The sequence below is a fragment of the Chelonoidis abingdonii genome, chromosome 10, assembly GCF_003597395.2.
Source record: "Chelonoidis abingdonii isolate Lonesome George chromosome 10, CheloAbing_2.0, whole genome shotgun sequence".
Classification (NCBI taxonomy): Eukaryota; Metazoa; Chordata; order Testudines; family Testudinidae; genus Chelonoidis; species Chelonoidis abingdonii.
The window spans coordinates 30,228,294-30,251,159 of NC_133778.1; the positions used below are offsets into that span (position 1 = coordinate 30,228,294).

Genomic DNA, 22,866 nt, shown 5'->3' on the forward strand with positions numbered 1-22,866 from the left:
CCAAGAGATACCCATGAAACTTCCACTGCCACAGCACTTCAGCAATAATGGGATGTGCATGCATCTTCCATGGACCACTCACATAAACCCCAGAAATGAAAGGTGCTTTGGAGCAAGCACGGAGGAAAGGCTAAAAGTTCATGTGAACTAATTAAGATATGAGAATATAGGTAGGCCTGACATCATAAGTAATTAAGGACATGAGGGAAGCCTTATTTCTTAAAAGATAGGATTAGGGAGGTAAATGAATTATTAAACTGAGAATAGAAGGTTTGTGCTAAATACAAGTAAATAGGTCAGTAGGCTAAGAATACAAAATGTCTGAGCCAACTAAGATAAGAGAGAGAACAACCAGGGAATCCTTTAGTACAAACAAAACAAGAATGGACAAAATAAGTTAAAAATTATGGAGATGGGGTAAAAAGATAGGTCAAACAAACAATGCTTAGGCAAAGCATGCCATTTAGGAATTAGTAACTAATCCAATCCAAAAATGTGTAATGCACTGTATAGTAAATCCAAAAAAATGTAGGATGTATATAAAAGGAAAGGGTTTCTGTGTAATTTTCGAATTGTGATATACTCTGCATCACACAGACACACAGACACACACACACACACATACTCGAGTCCCATCAGCTCAGTGTAGCATTACTGTCTGCCAAATAAAGATATCTGAGTGACAAAATCTGGAGTCAAACTCAGTTCTTGGGAAGCCAAGTGGGGAAAAGGTCTCGGAAGGAATCCCAACAAGACAGAAACAAAAAGACACAAGCCACAGTGAAAGAAAGTTGGAAGAAATAAAGCTAGAAGAGACACACAAAGAAATATATATACCTCATATATTTTTCTTTTTGTTGGTAAGTACTAAAGCAGAAATAAATGAGCCAACCTGAGTGTCAAATAATGGTCCCAAATCCTCTCCAGAAACTGTGAGCCAAATATGAAATGACAAGTATTGCAAGATTCCGATTCCTGAAGTCATTTCCAAAATGAATACACTAGGAATACCAGTGGGTGGGCAGCTATGCAGTTACTTAGATTTCATTAGGTTCTGTAGAAACCTCTGAAAACTTATAGAATTTAATAGAGAATTACTGCCATAAGCTTTTAAATCATCCAATATCATTTTATAGTAAAATGTATTTACTATTCAATTAAATAGGAAGGTGTAAAGTCTTATGGAAAGGCTACAGTTTTCTATTAAACTTCAACTTTTCAATAAGGTTAGTTTTATTAAAATATCACCATGTTCAGTTTTTCCATAAGAAGGTATATTTTTGGTCAGAACTTTAATGCTAGATTAACTGAGCATCAAAACAATGAACAACAAATTAGTCTCCAAGAGATCACTGAGTGTTTTCTCTGTCACAGTTTGCATCACTCGGCTTCTCATTATGACAACTGCCTGGTGCAATCAACAGACTCCAAGAAATCAGCATCATTTTGCACAAAAGTGAGCTGAAGAAAGGGAAACACACAAACTTGGCAGAGAAGCAAATTACTTTTAAAGGCAATTTTCGTGTTTGTTCAGATTGTACTATATGAGTAGAATTACACATAGATCCTAATTCTCAATTCAGTGTACTATATATCCATCTTAGAAAAGACGTCTCATCTTTCTTGTATTGGAAAATACCTACAGTGGATGATTCTATGCCTGATTGCAGAGCAAAGCTACTCGTAAATATTGTTAGCTTACACAGGAAAAATTAATTCAGTAGTGCATTTGAGTAATACAGTAGAACCAATAGCAAGAGAAACTGTTGAACTGGCTGTTAATGAAATAAGTCCGGACCTGTACAGTCACAATAAATCTTTCCTGAAGAGTACAGATCACATGCTGAAAACTGCTAATTCTGCCATAATAGAGGCTCAACTTAAATGTATACCCCCAAATGAAAAAACATAGTAAGAGAAACAAAAAAAGAGCCACCATGGTTAAACAAAGTAAAAGAAGCAGTGAGAGGCAAAAAGGCACCCTTTAAAAAGTGGTAGTTAAATCCTAGTGAGGAAAATAGAAAGGAACATAAACACTGGCAAATGAAATGTAAAAATACAATTAGGAAGGCCAAAAAGGAATTTGAGGAACAGTTAGCCAAAGACTCAAAAAGTAATAGCAATTTTTTTTTAAGTACATCAGAAGCACGAAGTCTGCTTAACAACCAGTGGGGCCACTGGACGGTGGAGGTGCTAAAGGAGCACTCAAGGACGATAAGGCCATTGCAGAGAAACTAAATGCCCACATCTTGAATACTCTGCAGATGTGGTCGCCCCATCTCAGAAAAGATATATTGGATTTGGAAAAGGTTCAGAAAAGGGCAACAAATGGCTTCCCTATGAGGAGAGATTAATAAGCCTGGGACTTTTCAGCTTGGAAAAGAGATGGCTAAAGGGAGATATGATTGAGGTCTATAAAACCATGACTGGTGTAGAGAAAGTAGATAAGGAAGTGTTATTTATTCCTTCTCATAACACAAGAACTAGGGGTCACCAAATGAAATTAATAGGCAGCAGGTTGAAAACAAATAAAAGGACGTATTTCTTCCCACAAAGCACAGTCAATCTGTGGAACTCTTTGCCAGAGGATGTTGTGAAGGCCAAGACCATAACAGGGTTCAAAAAAAGAACTAGATAACTTCATGGAGGATAGGTCCATTAAAGGCAATTAACCAGGATGGGCATGGATGATGTCCCTAGCCTCTGTTTGCCAGAAGCTGGGAATGGGCGATATGGGATGGATCACTTGATGATTACCTGTTCTCTTCATTCCGTCTGGGGCACCTGGCATTGGCCACTGTCAGAAGACAGGATTCTGGGCTAGATGAACCTTTGTTCTGACCCAGTAGAGCCATTCTTATGTTCTGGCTTGAAACTTGCAATCAATGTGGGGAAGTAGACTGTAGTGAAACAGTCTGATGTTACCATCCAGAAACAGGGGCGGGTCTAGGCATTTTGCCGCCCCAAGCTCGGCAGGCAGGCTGCCTTCGGTGGCTTGCCTGTGGGAGGTCCAGAAGCCGTGGGACCAGTGGACCTCCCGCAGGCAAGCCACTAAAGGCACCCTGCCTGCCGCCCTGCAGTGCCGGCAGAGTGACCCCCCGCGGCTTGCCACCCCAAGCACACGTTTGGAGTGCTGGGGCCTGTAGCCACCCCTGTCCAGAAAATAGAAAGGTTGTGGGGTTATACATAAGTGTAGAAAGGTTTGGCCAGGGCTCATCCCTCTCCGGGGTGGCGGGGAACCACACCACCTCATTACTTCCTTCCAGTTGCCTGGCCACGGGAGACTTTATCAGAATTTATCTAGCAGGTCCAGGCCCAGGGTCAGGGTGGGGCAGCAAGGAGTCAATGTCTCAGGCCCTCAGGCAGGGGCTGAGCAAAGGCAAGTAAACAACAAGCCCAGGCTCTTGGCTCAGAAGGGCCTGGAAGAGGGGGAGACTGCCACCCACAGACTGGGTGGCAGGGGGGATGCAGGCCTATCGACTCCACTGCGTCCCAGCCCAGGGCCCTAGCAGCGGCTGAAGGCCTGCTGCTGAGTCAGTGGGGATACTGGCTGCAACACACTGACATAGATGCTCACAGTGCTGCAGCCAGACTAGGGTCGGCTGCCCCCGGGCTACTTCCAAACTGCCCTTCTGGAGGTACCGGGGTCCGGATGGTGTTCTCCAGAGGGAGTCCAGCACCGTGGGCTCCTCTGGGTGACTGGCCAGGGCAGGCTGGGCAACTCCTCTGGGCTCTGGGCAGCCTCGGGTGTTGGCAGGTCAAGCCAGTCCTCGGATCCGCTGTACGTCACCAGGGTCTCCCAACCGGGAGCTAGGCTGGAGGCATTTGACCTCTCCAGCAGCTGCTCCTCCAGTGAGTTCTGGGGTCGGGCTTTTATACTTCCTGTCCTGCACCTTGACCTCTGGGGGGCGGGCACAGGACTCGCTGGCTCCACCCACTCTGATGTGGGAGGGGCTCATCCCTCCAGGGTGGCCGTGAACCACACCACCTCACTACAATAAGGTACAAGCTTTTGCTAACAGGAAGGGCCAGAAATATGTTCAAGTGAAAGATAGTCACTTCACTGTGTATTTGTTGTCTTTGAAGAATATTTTTTTTAAATGACACCATCTGGATTACCCCAGAGGAAGAAGGAAAATGCATCACAGTAGAACCTGATACTGATTCTGCTGTTCTGATAGCTTTGCTTTGAAAGTTCAAAATGAAATTATGGCACGATGCTTTCAAAAGAATAAATATGTCAAAGACTGCCCAGAAAGAGACGTTACTGTTGGGATAAAGTGCAATAAAAACCAGTGCCAGAAATTTAGCACTTATCATGAGCACCTCTGTAACTGAAGAGCCATGGAAAGTTATGGTGCTATAGATATGTTTATTATTAATCACATTCAAGAAGAACAAATTGTTTAATACTGAACTAAAAAAAGACTATTAAAATTATGTCTGAAGTCAACACTTCAATGGTGTTTTCTTATAAGATATTCTCTTAATATACTATATACTTATATACTAAATGTGTGTATGGTGATTCACAGAGCAAATAAAGATTGAGTCCCTTCCTGAACAGTTTCCTTACTGAGGCTCCAATTCAGTTTGTTGCCTGAGATGAACTGCTGCATCCAGGCTCACCTGCAGATGAGCTGAAGCAGCTCATCTGCAGGTAGTGAATTGCAGGTGGAGCTGTAGATAAGAAGACTAGGAGAAAATTGCTATGTCAGGGGATGGGGACAAACTGAGTTTGAGCACAGTATGGTTATTGGTCACATAAGAAGCTAGTGTGTATTTATAGATAAATTAACTTTTATTTCATTAAATTTGGTTAAATTGATTTCAGCATAGCTTATAAGCAACCTTGAAGGAATAGGTTATAAGAAGGAACTTAAAGGAAAGGAGGAGGTTAACTGGAGGTAGAAGAAAGTTTGGAAATGGACCTGGAAGAAGAACATAAAGGGGACATTAAGATAAGTGATTTTCCCCATTTTTCCAGTTTGTAACGTGCTGTCTCTTTTTAAGTGGCTGGTCCTCACAGAGGATAGGAGCCTCTGGTTATTGTTACTACTGTAGATCAAGTGGTAGAGTCTTTGCTTTTGACAATCTCAGCTTCAATTCTTGCTGATAACCGTGGTGGAAATTGTTGCATTCAGACTCTGTCTATGAATTGGTTAATCATGGTTTTCCCAGATTCATTTTTTGTTCAAAATTGTCTGACCAATAGTTTGCACATATAGATTTGGGCCTATGTATTCACAAACTTTTCATAAAGTCCCAGTTTTTGATCCCTTATTAGATGACCTAAAGTGAGTAATTCTAAGGTGAATGTTGGTGCATGGTTACAAATGAAAGTTTCGTCCCTGCACTGTTCATGTAAACAAGAGATTTTCATGAGTGTTCATGGTTGAACAGACATGATCAGATCAAGTCACAATTTGGGTGTGAACACCAACGAGATGCCTGCGAAGGAACCTGCAAAGAATCCTAAAGACCTGAGTGTTTGGATCAGTCTTCTTGCTGACCTTGACCTGTTATCCAATCCTGCTGCTGTTTGGAAAACAGATAAAGAATATAATTCAAATGTACTACTTTGATGCAAATATTTTTTTGAAAGCTGACAGTCATAAGAATGGAATGTACCTAATAACACATACTGTAACTGGAGAATCTTTCCAGGGATGTAGGCTTCTTGGGCATATATTAGCATAATGTTTTTTCTTTTGAAATATGAAGTATAGTTAGCATTTTTTCCAATGAGTAACATTGACAAATTCAGTTACTTTAAATTACAGACCTTGGAATTAGCATCCAAGAATTTGTTTTATAGAAAATAAGCAGAAGGATTTGCAAGGTCTACCCAGCTTTTCTCAACACTGTGACATAACATAAGTCAACTGAGGTATTCTCGTTTTAGCAGATCTCTGTGTATTGTTCTGTGTTTAGCACATTGTAGTCCAGTGATTATTTCAAAGAGGGAGATTCAATTCTACCTTAAATCTATGCACTGAGAATCTTTCCATTGACTTCCTCTAAAGGGCCGAGGGCTTCAGCTGCTGCTGGGAGCCCCAGGTCCTTTAAATTGCTGCCAGGGGGAAGCCGATCTGCCCTGGTACGGTGCATCGGCTGGTACGCCATACTGGGGCGTACTGGCTTACTTTCACCTCTGGGTGAAATCCTCACTCCATTGAAGTCAGTGGGTGTTTTGCCATTGTCTTCAGTGGGGCCAGGAATCCCCCCCCTGCCAATGTACTTAACGTGTTACAGTAGCACAGCTATAGCAGGCCTTTTCATGTAAATAGAGCTGAAACCAGTGTTAGCAAAAGTGTAAAATATTTGCAATATTTTTCTAGTGTAGACAAGACCTAGGGATGGCGCAATAGCGATTTTTTCCATGTTCTCCCCAATGCAGGGCTTTGGCTAAATGCCACAGTCTCATTCTAGAGATGAACCTCTTGCTATTTATTTTAAAATATATATATATATTTCTTTCTATTGCAGAATTCCCAGTGAAGAAAACCCGTGGAAGATTTGGAAAAGGTAATTTTCATATTGTAATTACTTAGCGGTGTCATATCTGGAGGCAATAGAGAATGAGCTTTTTATGGTAGGTCCCCCTGTTGCAGTGCTCCAGAATACCTTCTGATATTGAGCAACTTCAGGCTTAAATGATGTCAGAGTTCACTATTCTTCTTCCCCTGTATTTACTGAGAGTATCTGGGCTGACAGTGATTACCAAACCGATAGCAAGCAATCCCTCCTCTCCAAAACAAAAATGTTAAGCATTTTTCTTTCCATTCCTTCAGTAACGAGGAAAGGGGGACTCTAACTGATTCTTCAAGAGTTACGAGCAGGGTCGGTGCTTCCATTGAGGCGAACTAGGCAATTGCCTAGGGTGCCAGGATTTTCAGGGGGCAGCATTTTGCTGGGGGGGGGGGAAGGCAGCTCTGGTGGAGCTGCCGCAGTCGTGCCTGCGGAGGGTCCGTTGATCTGCGGCTCCGGTGGAGCTGCCGCAGGCACGGCTGCGCCAGCTCCACCGGAGCTGCAGGAGCCGCACGGGGCAGCAAAATGGCTGTGCACCTAGGGTGCGAAAAACTCTAGCACCGGTCCTGGTTACGAGGACCTTAAATTCAGAGGGGAGTCTGAGATGAAGGAATTGCCTTTTCCAGGGCACTAAAATGATTCTACTATTCAAGTGCTTCCTCTGCTAGGGAGTTAGTGAGCTGACAATTATCGTTTGTTTAGCCTGTATGCTTGTGATTATTGTTTGCATAGTCGTGAATAAAAAGGATTTTATATTTGCATGTTCAGACCACCGTGCTTTCAGGTAAGAAATAAACATTAGACAGTAGTGACTTAACAATACAGTTTGATTGAGTTGACTAACACAATTAAAGCTCAGAGCTTCTAAAACATCCCCCTTTTCTGCCATTGTGAAACTATTTTCAGGATAGTGTAACTATTTTTTTCATAGCGAACATGAATATATTCGTTAATCTGTGATAAAGGGAGACCCCAAATGTAATCAGAAGAAGCACAGCACTATGCTATCCTTTCATTGCTGCCTATCCACTTGATGTCAAAGATTCCACTGTAGTCTGAGGCCTTTTGTGGTCTGAAATGGCCAGATAGTCCCACTAACTTCATAGAAGTCAGTATTTTATGTTGCTAGTAAAATCTCTTCCTGTGCTTACTAGCTCTTCTCCCTCTTCTCCTTTGTGTGCATGGGCATACACATACTGTTCTTGGTGATGAAGGCGGGGCTGTTTTGAAGTGGATGTTACTCCACATAGATATGGTACATTTACAAGTATAAATGTAGTGAACTACTCTCATTTTTTATGTTTGTAAATTAATATTCTGGTATTTTTTCAGACCAATTATTCTTCAAATATATCTAATCAATTAATATAAAAAGTATAGTTTGGAAAAAGGGCCCGGTTTTATACCATGTAGTCCTTAAAGTTGACTTTCCACAGATGCTACAGAAGTTTGGCAATATTTCCCTGAAGGTCTAACACTCATTTCCATGCTTTCCATGACAGGATAGCAAATGCCCTGCAAAACTCAGCTGTTGTAGCTAATCATCAACAGTATTAAATGTTGATTATTTCTGTAGTAATACACTCTTGGATATTAAGTCTCCGGGGAAGGACAGGACTCCTCAGATGCACAATGATAGCATTTGCGTATGGCGCTATATTCAAGGTTGCATCATCACCTTATCCTTCATAACTGCTAATCTTGAAAGGCTTATGACAGCTGTACAAATTAGCTCTGAGCTAAAACTCAGTGTACTAGATTTCATCACAAGAGCACATTTTAATATCAGCTTTAAGTTTTCTAGCAAGCTGATCCACTGTTTAAGCAATCTGAATTATTATCCAATCTTTCGCCAGCTCCCTTAATTCAGTTAACACAGGTCCTTCTTTGTTCTTTCATTATGTTCTTACTCCTGCTGGAATTCTGTGCTGCTGTGCAATGCAGAATTTGTACAGAATGAATGTTTCCTGCAGAATTTTATTTTTTCCCCATGTAATTAGTGATTTCCCCCCCAGTACTCAGCAGGAGCATGATTATATTTTGTTATTTTGACAAAATATGCAGAATTTTGCAGAATTTTAAAATATTGTGCACCAAATTTTTAATATTTGACCGAATTCCCCCAAGAGTAGTTGTGCAGCATTTGGTGAAAGACCCTTCCCCTCTGCTGGGCTTATTGTCTGAGATAGCCTTTTAGTGCCATTCTATATAAGCAACTATCTATCTCATTTAAATTCTCAGCTGAACGCATAGTGTCTCCCTACCCACACCACTCAACTTCATTGTCCTCTGTGAAGTGCATTTTGTAACTCTGAAGTGCCTTGGGATGCATTTTGTATGAATGATGCTAATCCAAATGATGTTATGCTTGAGTTTTATTGTTAATGTATTTACTGGCAGAAGATGCAATTTTTCAATCTAACTAAAAACAGCCCAGATATAAAATGAAATTTAGGTAGTAAACAATTTTTGATTATTGACTTTGGTTACTTAAAATAAAATATTAAGAAAGTCTGATTGAAATTTTAATGATGATATCTGCACATTATCTCAGTGAAGTGTCACAAAAAGTTTTGCTAAGTACAAGACATCAACAACATTTCTAAGTAGAGCTCTGGGAAGGATGGAAGTTTCATTTCATAAAGCATTCTGAGATTTTGAAATGTGGCTTCATTTAAAATTTAGGTCATTTTGACAAAATGAAAATAGTATAACAATATAATAGAAAATATTTAAAAAAATGAAATGAAAATAATTTCAAAATGAAAAATCAAAATGTTTTATTCTGAAAATATTGACCTGGGACATTTTGACATTGCCAGAACTTTTTTTCGTGTTGTTCTATTCTGATGTAATTTACCTAATTTCATGATGTGTTTTGATTTTGATGGAACTGCATATTCTGATGAAAAATGGTTCCATCAAGGTTTCACCAACCAGATCTAAGACAGACTGAAATTATGCATTCCTAATATAGGGTATGGGTGCCTTTATAAAATAAGTATTATTGTTAATAATAAATTAATACAATTCATAAATATTATTTGAATGTAACAAATTATAATAAATATTTCAATATACAATATTCCATAATGGTTCTGAATTATCTGTTTTGGTCAAATGTATATCTGATAAGTGACACTTTTTAAATTATGGATCAGAGTCTGCTTTCATTTATACCAGAGGTAATTCTAAGCAACTTCATTGACTTCAGTGGGATTACTGTAGATTTACTTGGTGTAATTGACCATTTACATTCAACTGGCAGGCCACAGTGGCTCAGACAGATCCATTCTCACTATTCTATATCTCACGCATAATGAATGTTTTGTGTGGTTGCCTAAATATACATTTACCTAATTAGTCCGTCAATCAGATACAGAATGCATATTTCAAAATATGTGTACCTGACATTTCAGAATGACTCAAAATCACAGTTAGGTTTTATTTCCTGCCATGATTTTATTTCTTAACTTCATTTAGAGAAAAATCAAATAAAATGAATATCTACACTTTAAGGCTAACCTTAGGGCTGTGTCACAAGCTAACAAAATCAAGGATCATTTTGCTTTTCCCTTTACTGCCATAGCCCAAGATGATGGGTCTTCAGATCTCTGGATTAAACTTGTCTGAATATTGTATGATTTTCTCATATTTTCTTGGTTTGTGCTGTAATCATGTAGTACTAACTGAGATTCAAAAGTGATGCTAAACCTCACCCCAGGTTTCTATCCCATTGTACAGCAGTTCAATGTCTGAGACAAAATATACTCTGAATTTTTCTGTTCCTTTAAGTTATGTCCCCTTTTCCCTTCCATTTTAGCATTAGTCCTTTATACCTCCTTCTCTCTGCTTCTATAATTCCCACTAATACTGACGATGCATTTATCAAGTGGTGAATAATTTGTGGTAAGATTCAAATAAGATAAGCAAGACACAATTCTTTCTTTCTTTGATTCAAAGAGTCAGTTTCTTAATAAGAACATCTGTCATTTGATGGTCATCGAATCTTGTGTTTCAGGTCACAGAGATAATTCACTGGAGCTTTGCTGTATGATAAGTGAGGAGCAGGCAATCAAAATTATTGTGCTCTCATACTCCAATGCAGTATTGCATGGAATTTTTGTTAGCTTTTTTCACTCCTTAGTCTGAATGTCCAGGCCTCTCTCAAAAAGTTTTTCTAGTTCTGTTGTAGTTTTGATCACAGAGAACATGGGTTATTTTTTTCTCCTCAATCTTTATTTTCAACAGAAAAGCCCAACTTCTGTTTTATGGAGCAAGACCCTGGAATCTGCCGAGGCTACTTTTCCAGATATTTCTATAACAAGGAGTCACAGCAGTGTGAAAAGTTCAAGTATGGTGGATGCCTGGGAAATCAGAACAACTTTAAGGCCTTGGAAGAATGCCAGATTGCCTGCCAGGACAATTGTAAGTGTCTTGTTGTTGTTGTTCTCATTTTTATTTTTATTTTTGTATGAAGAAGGTATTGTTTTAAGGGATTTGTGGGGAAGGAGTATAATACAAATTAAGGACCTGGATTCTGTAATAAGCACTGCATTGAGCCAATGCATTTAGCCACAAAATATTAAGGGTTTTTTTGTTTGTTTTTTTAAATAGCATAAAGCTAGTACTGGTTACTTGGCACTGCTTAGTTCCAATGAATATTGCAGAATTCCTGATTCTTTCAGTTAAATATCTGTACATATTTTCATCTTTACAATTCCAGTAAAATATTCATTAACGTTGTCTAGTGTACCTAAAAAGTATTTAGAATATTATAATTTTTAAAAAATTCTTTTAAATCAAAATTAATGTGTTCAATATCACATCCCCAGTGCATATGCAAATTTCATTGACCAAAAGTCCATTTCCCCATGCCTGAAATAAGAGTAAATTTGTATATAATACAAAAGACAACTAATGGAAAAAATACAGGGCCATGTGGGATATATTGGTTTAGCTCCACTGATTTCAACAGATCTATATCATGCCTCGTTATATCTATATCTATATCATGGCCTGAATCTGGATAAGGGCCATATGAATTGTTAGTAATAATACGTATTTGAAAGGAGTTTTATATGTGCAGTGACTAGAATGTTGGCAATGCAACAACTAAAATAATGAATTTCAGATAAGATCTTAAATTATTTGGGGGACAGAGTGGTCCTAGGATAGCATTTGTACCAATCCCATGGGGTAAAAATACCAGTGGGTTGGAGGAAGGTTGGTTTTTAGTGTTATTAATTCCACACTTGGAGTCAGTCAAACCGATATTAGTCAGATGTTAGTTTCAAGGTCTAGGCTGTCCAGATATCCCTTTAGTCACTATTCCTCTACTTTTCTTTCAGCAAATTCACTGCAATTAGACCAACATACAGAACACCCCATCATGATGAACAATAGCTCTCCTGTTGCAAAGGCCAGTGAGTTTCCAAGGCTTTTGGGTAAGAATTTCCATTTGAATTTGCCTGGGTAAAACAAATGGAGATGACAATTCCTCTGAAAGTGAAGGGGTAAAGAAAATATTATCTAGAGATCTACAGACATTAAGAAATGCTTTGCTGCAAAACATAAATTATCTGTACATGATTTGTATGGTAGAGACTGAAGAGTTTTCTTCTATGGTCTGGAGTTAACATTGACATGTAAGAGACACTGAAATTTACTATTCTTTAAGTGTAATGACTATGTGAAACACATAATTACCATAGGAAAGATTAAAATCAGTTACTGTATGGCGACAGAGGAGGAAGTGAATAAATATGAGCCATGTCTGATCCTACCTGAGCTTTTCCCACATAGAGACCAGAGTGTCTGCCTTCCATACATAGCAAGAGTTTCTTGGCTTTTTCCCTCTATGCCAAATGAATTCTCTGCTGGTGATTTGCAGCTGGATTACAGACCCTTTCAGCCACCTGAATGGTCCAGAGGGGCCAGAACCAGATTTCGGAATTTGGCCCAATAAAATTATCAGACCTGATTCTCATGTACACTAAGACCATTTTACCCTACTCTGGTAAGGGGATATAAGTAATAAGGGTGTAAATTAAATTTGTATCCATTTCAAGGCTGTCAGAGAGGTGTAGAGTCAACTGAATGCAAATAAGCCTTGGGCCCTTCAACTCTGATGTTAGCTCTGGACAAGTTTCCACAACTGAGGACTGTGCATTAGAAATTGAACATTTGTCCAGGCTTTGAAAGGTAAATGTGGTTGAGGCATGTCAATTTGTGATCCACAGTTGTACAAGAGGGAATACGCAACAGCTGGGAAGAGACTGATCTCTCTCACCAAGTCTTTCTGATGGTCTTCTGCACTTGTACTCACATATACTTCCTGAGATTGGGTGATGGCTAATGCATTCACTGATCCTTCAGTATTTAACATCGGCTTTAAGATAATGGATGGGGAATGTATCAGTGCTCTTTGCCTAGTAAGATTTTGATAATAAACTTTGGATATTTATTTGCTTGTGTTGTGTTATATTTCTTGCATGATGATATTTACTGTTGGGCTGAGGATAAGCTTTTGTGACTCTGTCTATTTTGGTACTAGTTTGCAGCATTTGATGCTGAGACAGCAACTCACAGTTGCTGAAATAGCTAAGCTTTAAGCAGAGAAGGCAGCATTTTGGACGACTATTTTGCTGAAAAGTCTTACATAAGTGGAAGCTTTTTCAAACAAGAAAGCAAAAATATAGATTCATAATAGCATGTGAATTCCTTGAGATATATATACTAATTATGTGAGTCTGAAAATCTCACACACAACAAATGTGTGAAAATGAGAGGGCATAATCAATCACATTTTTTTTCTAAAGTATTTTCTATTTTTAAATAAATAGGCATGTTATGGACCCAATAAAGAATGCTCTCCACAGAATCACTCATTATAGGAAATATATTAACATACCATTGAAAATTTATTTAATCTCTGTTTCAAAGAAAGAAATGTGTTGTTGGTCATAGATCTGAAGCTGCAGAAACATCAAATAAATAAGCTACCAACAAACCTATTGCCATACAGAGAATTGAATTCTTCTATTTCTAGATGGAGCTATATTTCTTCCTTAAGTTCAGATCTGAAACTTCTTGCAGTGTTGCTCACTATGATGATCCTCTTGACAGAAAAGATCATTTAGGCTGATTCTCCTGGGTGTAAATCACAGGGTAACTTCATTTTACACTGTTAGAAAACCAGAGAAAGTGAGCTGAGAATCAAACCTTTCATTTTCTGATGGAACAGAAGGGGGAAGCTGACTTGTGATATTCTTCACACTACACTGTGCCATTTAAACATGGTACAGGAGTGAAATCCAATTATCAGCACATTCCATATGGAATTATGCAGGTTGTCAATTCCTATTCTTCTTCCTAAAAGATTCTCTGCAAACATGGCCCTGATCCTCTGCTGGGGTAAATTGGCATTGTTCTACGTGTTAACATACCTGTAGCCATTTATACTCACAGATCTTGTCCGTTGGATGCAAGATCTGATTATCTGTTATCTTTGTAACAGTTCTGCAATTTATATGAAGATTGTTCAGTTTTCTCTTCTCTGGCAACCAGAAAGCTGAGACCGAAGTTTAGGTATTGCAATAAAGTAGAGCTCGGGGAACGCTTTGGTGATATCGCTGAAACTATTAGATATATGAAAGATAACACAGCAAACATGCATTGTGTCACACTTGGCTCTTGGACCTTATCCTGGATGGAGGAAGAATGAGTGAGCTGGCTGCTTCCTGCAAAGCAGTCCAAACAGCTTGTGTCCAGCCCTCAAGTACAGGACAGAGTCCCTGTTCAGTGGTGGTTCTCTTTCTTTCCCTGTTTTTCAACAAATTTCAAAACTTTCCAAGGATCTCCAACTTCCCAGCTTCTGGCTTCTCATCAGGCAACCACATGTAGCTTTGGGGAGCCTGGAAGCCTGGGCTCCACAGGAACCCACCAGGCAGACTGCCAGGTTGCCAGAGAGCTGGGTAACCCAGATGCCAAGACCTGGCTTCTGTCAAAAGCTTCAGCAGAACTGACCTATTCTCATGGAATGTTTCTATTCCATTGTATCAGCAGTTTCTGATGGAAAGCTGTTTTTTGGAACACTTTCCGCCATCGCTACTCAGAAGCCTTCGCTCTGTTCTGTGCATGTGTACAGTACAATGGATTCTTTCGTTGCCTGTTCATGACCACATGGTACTGAGCTATGGGATATTTTATCTGGCAAATAACAAACATAAGAAGTCCAGGTTTATGAAATTGTCACTGGAAATCTAAATCCTGCAGAAATGAAGGGATTTGGATAAACAGGAGAACAAGAATTCAGAGGATAAAGCCAAAAGTCTTTAAGGGTCATAGAGCTCAAGGCCAGAAGGGACCACCAGATTGTCTGGTCTGCTGCCCTGTATATCACAGAACACCACCACCCAGCCATCTGCACACAAACCCCAAATGGAAAACTGTCTTGACTTCAGTGGGCTTTGCATCAAACCCATAAAGTTATTTTAAGTGCCAGTACAGTAACACGGTAGTTTCAAGCATAAAATAATTAGATGTCTGACACCTAATTAGAGCAGTCAGAGGTGTGATTGCAGAATGTGTAGACATAAGCAAGCTAGCTAGCCTATCAACAGGGGTGAAGTTGTGGCAGCACGCACTTCAGTGCAGGCTAGCTGCCCAAGTAAGTACCCAGGATTCTGGGCAGGCTTGTACAGATCATGCTGATGCCTGTGCTTCACTGATATTTTTTAAAATCAATTAGTGTCTACTGCCTGTGCAACAAGACCTAGCCTTGGTAGCTCAAAGGCTGTCCAGACCTCTGTGTGGTCCACCCACTGGGGGTGGGGGAAGAGAGACACACTGTGCAAATGTGGTTACATACTTCTAACGTGTTTTTTTTAATTGTATAAGTTTCACGTTGATGGAGACTATCACAATAGTCAGTATATTAAAATCAAAATCCCTTAATCACTGGTATAATTGTGGGACATGAAATCCACAATACAGCTTGTTTCTTTTTATAATTACATTTTTTTCTTAATTATGGCCTTCATGCATAGACTCATAGACTCATAGGTCAGAAGGGACCAATATGATCATCTAGTCTGACCTCCTGCACAAAGCAGGCCACAGAACCCTCGCAGCATGACAATTCCCTGAGGCAAGGAGTTTTTCTAGAAGACAAACAAACCAGGCAAGTAATTTATATTCCCAACTTACTCTGTGAAATATTATAACATCCCAGTCTCATCTACCCGTTGTCACTGATATGCCCTTCTTTTGTGTTTTTTCCAGGTTCAAAAGTTCCCTGAAGCAATCTTTGTGTTTCAGACCTTAATTTCATCTCCAGTTGAGGTCAGAATGAAATTCACTCTTGACATAAACTTGCTCAGTTAGCTCTGGTGTACACAAGAAAGTTTCACTAGTTTATTAAACTAAAAGTTATTTTAAAACAGTGCGTACACTGGACAGTCTCTAGTTTTGCTTTGAGTGACTTATTTAAAATTAATTGAAACCTATTCCTGTTTAATTTTAAAATAAACTGAAATAAACCTAGTTTAATCCAAAATAAGGTCTCCACACAGGAGTTTGCATTGGTTTAACTTAGCCAGTTTAAAAAGCACAGCTTTAGTTAAACCAATGCAATTTATGAAGGCATACTCTAAGAAACATATTGCTGGCATTTTTCTAATCTTCATATGAAGCATTGTCATTGATCTGTCACACACAAAACACTTGTCCTTTCTGGAATAACAATCCTTACATTCCAAACACAGTTCATGCAGTCACTAATTCTTTTTTCTCTCTCTCTCTCTTTCTCAGCAGTTTCAATGAACCCCTTTCAGTTACATGATTACATCCCATACATAACACATTTATTCTCATATTGAAACCTGAAAAGACTACAATTAAAATACAATTAAAAATTCTTTACTCAATTTTTGCATTCAGAGAATTCTTATTCAACATTGTAAAGTTCTTAACGTCGCTTAAAAATTTCTAGTTCCATTTTACTGTTACTTTCCTCCCCTTCACAATTACTATTTTTATTCCTTCCCAGCAGTATTTCACACTCTTTTTTATAATGCTATCCAGGGAACCTGTTAGCTAATCATACTTTATATGCAAATATTTTTGGTAATGAGAACATTGGTAAGACACGTAAAATATAACTCATTTTTTTCCTTTCTTTTTCAGCCTGCATTTCTGGGCATTTCTAGCCACCTCGTAGCCTGATGCAGCTTGTCTGGTTCATTGTTCTGTATCTTCAGGATGCCTTCAGCTCTGTTATACTACAGTCTCTCCTGAAAACGTCCAGCTGTTCTTTTCTCTGAACTGGCTTTTCCAACTCTCCAGCCTTGTGGCTTCTTCAAGAATCTCTGTCTGGTTTCTCACTGTCTACTTAGGAATCACAGTGCTTAGACTGATAAAATGGCTCCGATTCCCTTGAAATGTCAGCCTTCTTGCCTTCAGAAACTATATGCATAATTTGCACTTTGGCTTCTGAAATAGGCCTGAGCCCATCTGGGGTGATGCCCATCCTGCTTCTCCATGCTTTGATGCTCCTTCCAGCTTTGGTGTGCTTCCTGGACTTGGTTCAGCTTCCAGTCATTCTGGACACCACTTGTTCATCTTCCAGAGTTTCAGCTCTTACCCTTTCACTTGAAGTAACACAGAAACAATAAGAGCAATAAGAGGACAGCAACATTCTGCTTGGAACCTTAAAAACGTAAATGCCATACTACTAACACCAGATTTCAGAAGCTTCTGTATTGATTGTTGCGCCTACTCTTCCCCTTCACTTCTTGGTTAGGCTGCCAATCACACTGTCTGCTCTGTCTGGAATTTTCTTATTGAGCAATGTTGTTTTTACTCTGACCTTAGGTTTAGCCCTCCAAATCTACACAGCCAGGGCCCAATGCTGCAAGGTGCTGAGCACCATCAGCCCTCAGTGATTTGAAGGTGTGCAGACTCTCTGAGGAGCAGTCACTTCATTAGGTTTAGTAATGTTTTGGAGGTACTAGTTTCATATAGTCAATGTTTAAATTACTCCTCTTTTTTTGCAAGGTGTGTCAGTTAAACCTTCTCACCAGTGATGTTAAATAGCACCTCTTTCTATAATGTTAGCTGAAAATATGAAGCATTTTGTATTACTCCATATGCAGTGGGGCAAGTTCTGCTTTTTTGGCTTCAAATGTGAGGACAGAATTTGCCCTAGTATGTTGTGTGATCATGTAATGAAAGATGCTAGTGTAATGCATACTGTACATGTCCGGGGCAGAAGTAAAGTTGATGTGAAATTTACCTATGAATTTCCTGAGCTTTGTGTGATTAAAAACTCATGCCTAATATTGCCTTAATGTACTTATTGGGGCAGGGCGGGGGGAGGGCTTGCTCACATTGTTCCTATGTATGTGTTTAAACTCTCCAATTTGTGACACTTAACATAACAGATAAGGAAACAGCACCAGACACTCAGTGGTGCCTCTAACCAAGTTTTGTCAATGTTCTTAGAACCACCTCCTCTCCCTTCTCTCTGCATGACTCCTGCGGATCGAGGCCTTTGCAAAGCCAATGAGAAAAGATTCTTCTATGATCACTCAACTGGAAGATGCCATCCATTTAGCTACAGTGGGTGCGGTGGGAATGAAAATAATTTCACCTCCAAAAACTCATGTCTGAGGACCTGTAAGAAAGGTAGGGGAATCAACAGTGCAAATAAGTTAAGCTCCTGCTGTTCAGAGCCTGAACATTTCACACTAGTGGGTCTGCTGAAATGTAACAATGAAAAGATAACAAAAAAGTGCTATGATTCTAGCAAAGAATTGCATATCAGATGTTTTATAATTGATCAAATAAAACATGCCTATAGTACAACAAACATTTAATCAGCTGCTCGATCTATTAAATTCAGCAAATGATTATCTCCACAGCACAGTATGTTGTAATGTTAATTGGAATTACGTGGCCTTCTTTTAATAAAGCATTTAAGCACGTGCTTAACTTTCAGCCTGTATGTAGTTCTGTTCTATTGAAATTAATAGGACAACTCACATGATGAAAGCACTTTGCTGAATCACGGTCTTAAGGTCAAATTTCCAAAGGTGTTTAAGCACCTAAAAATCCACATAGGTGCTTCTGAAAATCCCGATGGGTAACTAACTTCCCTTGAATTCTGACTTGCTTAACCACTTTTGAACATCCCTCTAGGTGCCTATCCTCATCTTTAATAACCTAAATACCTTTGAAAATCTGGTCCTAAATGCTTAGCAGTTATAAAATGCAGACATATGTAATACCATGTTGTGCCAACATGCCTCAACTGCCCCAGGTAGCAAGTGATCAATTTTGTAAAATGAACTCGCTTTTGGGTTTGCTCATTTGTCACTGTGGGAAAGAAGTGCTAATGTGAAATCTCAAGACCCTTACCCAAGTTCTTTCTGTCTCTATCTTCCCTGCCTGAACATTGGAGTCAATAGGAGAGCATACTTCCCCCACATCATAACATGGCTCTTGATGTTCACAATCAGCGTAATAATAATGGTGGTGGTAAATCAACCTTCGCTGGAACAAATGAAATGGGGATGCTCAAATCAATGTGATTTTGGGATGAGACATCCACTTTACTGCCTGTGCACAAAGGGCCAAATTGTGCATTCAGAAACACATGTGAAAGTCGGCTCTAGACAGAAGGGGAGCGCAAACCCTGTGCACCGCTGAAGCCCTCCAAATAGGGCATCAATGAGATTTATGTGTCACAAGGCCTTGTGCTGATCTCTGTACAGGGATGAATTTCACCCATCGACTTCATTAGAAGTTTCATGTGTGGATTCATAGAACATCTACCTTACTGCAGAATAGTGCAGATTTTTTTTTTCAAAAGATTAGAGTCATTAAGAAACATAAGGCCTAATTCTAGTGTCACTGGTCGGATCTAACTCTCATTACAGGCAATGGGACTCTTGCCATTGACTATAGGGGGCTTTGGATCAGGTCCACTCACAGTACTGTAAATCAGAGTTAACTCCTTTTTAGAGACAGTGGAGTTACGCTAGTGTATGTAAGAGCTGATTCAGGCCCATGATCCCAGCTGATTGCACACATTCTGCTTTAAGCTAGACCAGTGTAAATCTGTAGTAACTCTAGTATGGAAGTATACAGGTGTAATAGAAAGCAGAATCTGGCCCTTCTTTATTTTCATATGATATGGATGTCTTATTTGGTACAGTGTGTAAAATTAAATTTTGTTTGCCATTAGATTTCAGTAAAAAACAAGGACGAAGAGGTTTATTGAAAATCAAGCGAAAAAGAAAGAAACAGCCAGTGAAGGAGACGGAAGATGAAATCATCATTGAAAGGATATAACTTCTGCTATTTTAAAAGAGAAATGTGAACTACTCCATTATCTTTCATCTGTGAATGAAAGCATTAACGACAGCATTTTGAAACTCCTTACTGTACTGATCATTTGATTATACATTATTGGATGGCTTATCTATTTTGTTTTGTATTCCTCTTTCATGCATGCTAAGCAATCAGCATTTAATTTTTCTCTGATAAACTCAGTTAAGAATGCAGTTTGGCAATGTACACTCACCAACAGAGCTGATGTAGGACAAAACAGACTGTGGGGGTATTTCTGAGCCACAATGATTCAAAAATCAGGCAGGCTTCACCTAGTCTGTTTTATTTTCTTGTTTGTCTCCCTCTGGAAACTTTCTTCTCAAAAGGGCATACAGTGCTTTTTATATAGGAGCATGAATAATTCATTCCTGAATACAGATAAGGGCTATTGCTAAAAAGAGAGATTGGGCCTGATTCTGATCTCATTTATTATACGTTGTGTAAACCAGGTCTTAAGTCTGCTGGAGTCCATGGAGCCAGACTGCTGTAAATAGGGTTTAGGATTGGAGTTAGGCCCACTAAGACCACAAAGAGAATATGCAAGTCATAAACATGTGGGGAAATGTCACTGTGGGTATTCACAAAGCCCAAAGTATATCAGGGACACTGATCTCTACGCTGAAGTCATCAAGCCTCACCTTGTTATGGAACTGAAACAGAGAGAGAAACTAAAGGCCAGATTTTTAAAGGTATTTTGGTGCCTAAAAATGTAGATGGATACTTTGGAAAATCCCAGTAGGTGCCTATCTGCCTTTTTAGGCACTTAAATACCTGGCCCTGTGTGACTGACTGTTTCAAGTCACACAGAAAATTGTTGCAGAAGAAGGAACTGAAGCTATGTCTGCTTCAGTTCCTTCTTCAAGGCTGGTGCCTCAGCCACTGAACCATCCTTCTGTCCAGTATGAGTTGTCTGAGTGATTTCAGAAGCCTGTGCTTTTTATATTGTTTGTCCTCTGCTACATTCTGTGCTACTACTGCTTTGAAAAATGCTTCTAGGACTGAAATATTCACTGGAAAATTTGATGCCTCATTTTTGTATTTTAATAAAACTCTGTGAGGAGCAAAGAATTATAATGTGATAACTATTTAACTGGACTAAACTGAGCTCTTCTTCACCAGTGCAAATCCAGAATAACTCCAATAACTCGTGAAGATCAATAGTGTTGTTTCTCTCTGCATGTAATTTGTTTTATGATCCTAATGGATCTGATTCTGATCTCACTGCAGTTCAAAGTCTACACTGGGGTAACCAACAGCATAACTTGCTCCAGCAATCACATTATGATTGCACTCCTCAGTCCCAGTGAAGCATGTTAGAATCTTTGACTGAAAGATTCAGTATACTGGGAAAATCAGATGAAAATATGTTAAATCAAACCTAGAATGAGAAACATATTCAGTATTATATAAGGAAGCTTAAACATAAACTGTGCAGATTGTGAACTGCATTGTAATGGAGCAGATAACTTTATTAGACATCTGGGCAAGTTAGTAATGATAAGTGCAGCTAGAAGGCCTGATCTTGCATGGTTATGCAGGCTAAACTCCCACTGAGTTTAACTGTATGTATCAGAATTGTCTTGTCCAATCACTGTAATATAGTGACATGCACATGTGTGGGAAACAGAATCTTGGTTTTTCATTTTATCTGAAAATGAGCCCCTCCAGCAGGGTTGTGACTCCCCCTCCCCCCTTGCAGCATTCTGAGGTGTTGGCTTAGTACTAGCTCAAAGGAAAAACTGCTCCCTACTGAATCTGCAACCATACTTTCTGGAGCACCTGTGTCTGTCTTGGAGAGCACCCATCCAAGCACTATTTGTCAGCCATCAAAATCCTGCAGAGTATATGAGATCTGCGGAGATATCATCCTGAAGTGCTACATGGAGCTCAAAAATGCCATTTTAAGATATATTCTGGGCGTGGTTCTCACTTACACTATGGGCCATTATACCACTCTGGCAATATCATTTATACTCCCTTTAAGGCACCATTAAACTGCTAGAGCAGTATAAAGGGCCCTAGTGTAAACGAGCATCAGTCTCCTATTCTTCAGTAGTAAGAGCAGAGTTCTCAAACTAGCAGCAGTTCTAAGATGGATTTGCATTGTCTTTTCTTAGGGAAAATCCTTTCTTTTCCATCAAGTCTGCTCCATTGCTGCCTTAGCAATCCCAGGGTGTCACCATTTGCAATGTTGAGACTGTAAAGAAACTTAAAATAATGGGACCTTCCATAGTATGTAAATCAGACAAATATTGGTTTCACCTATTACTTCATGTACTAAGAAAACATATTGCAAGTGGATTAATTATGTATGCGTCTTCTTCAATCCAAAGCATTGCTACTAAAGTGAAAGCTGAAATCAGACTTTCACTTTGTGCAAAACTCTGTCTTTATTGTGTGGTTTTTATAAAAGTAAAATCTGCTAAATATTGTTTGCAATGTTATTAACCCTATTGTCTTTTAAAACTATAATAACCATGAGTTTCATGAAACATTGTTCTCTTCTTTTATCCGTGCATTTGTTTCTGTATGGTAATCTGGATTTTGTAGCATAGTAATAAATAGAAAAGTTTATGATGGTGTTTTGCTATAATGTGAAATATTCTCTTAAACACTTCATAATTAAATGGCTCAATTTGGCAGAACCTCAGTTTGATTAATTCCCACCACTAATAAGGCAGTGCAGGAATTGTTTACATTTTAAATCTGTTTTCCCCTTCTGCCCAAATAAGGAGAGCAGCTATTCAACTGGGAAAGTGATCCAGATAAAAGGATCCGTTCCTGGATTGTACAGTGCTTATTACTGTGAGTAGCCCCGCTGAAGGGATCACCATGGATCAGCTTGTAGGTAAGAGGATGGACAGTTGACAGAGGGCAGCAGAAGGAAGGAGTAAGTGGGCTTGAAGTATTGTTGACACCCCCTCTTCCCTTGTGCCTTGG

General features: G+C 39.3%; 1 protein-coding gene across 4 annotated transcripts in view; it reads left to right on the top strand.

Moving 5' to 3' along the window:
• Window positions 1-22,500, top strand: part of TFPI (tissue factor pathway inhibitor) — a 50,959-nt gene extending 28,459 nt beyond the window's left edge. For 2 of the 4 annotated variants that reach the window (XM_032791249.2, XM_075070069.1), the window contains exons 4-8: window positions 6,490-6,528; window positions 10,783-10,959; window positions 11,883-11,978; window positions 18,037-18,219; window positions 19,781-21,008. In XM_032791249.2, coding sequence (XP_032647140.1) covers window positions 6,490-6,528; window positions 10,783-10,959; window positions 11,883-11,978; window positions 18,037-18,219; window positions 19,781-19,887 — 602 coding nt within the window. In that variant the 3' untranslated portion in view covers window positions 19,888-21,008. Of the gene's footprint in view, window positions 1-6,489; window positions 6,529-10,782; window positions 10,960-11,882; window positions 11,979-12,773; window positions 13,001-18,036; window positions 18,220-19,780 lie in introns of those variants that run through there. The other 2 variants (XM_032791247.2, XM_032791250.2) reach the window with 2 other exon arrangements.
• The last annotated feature ends 366 nt before the right edge of the window (window positions 22,501-22,866 follow it).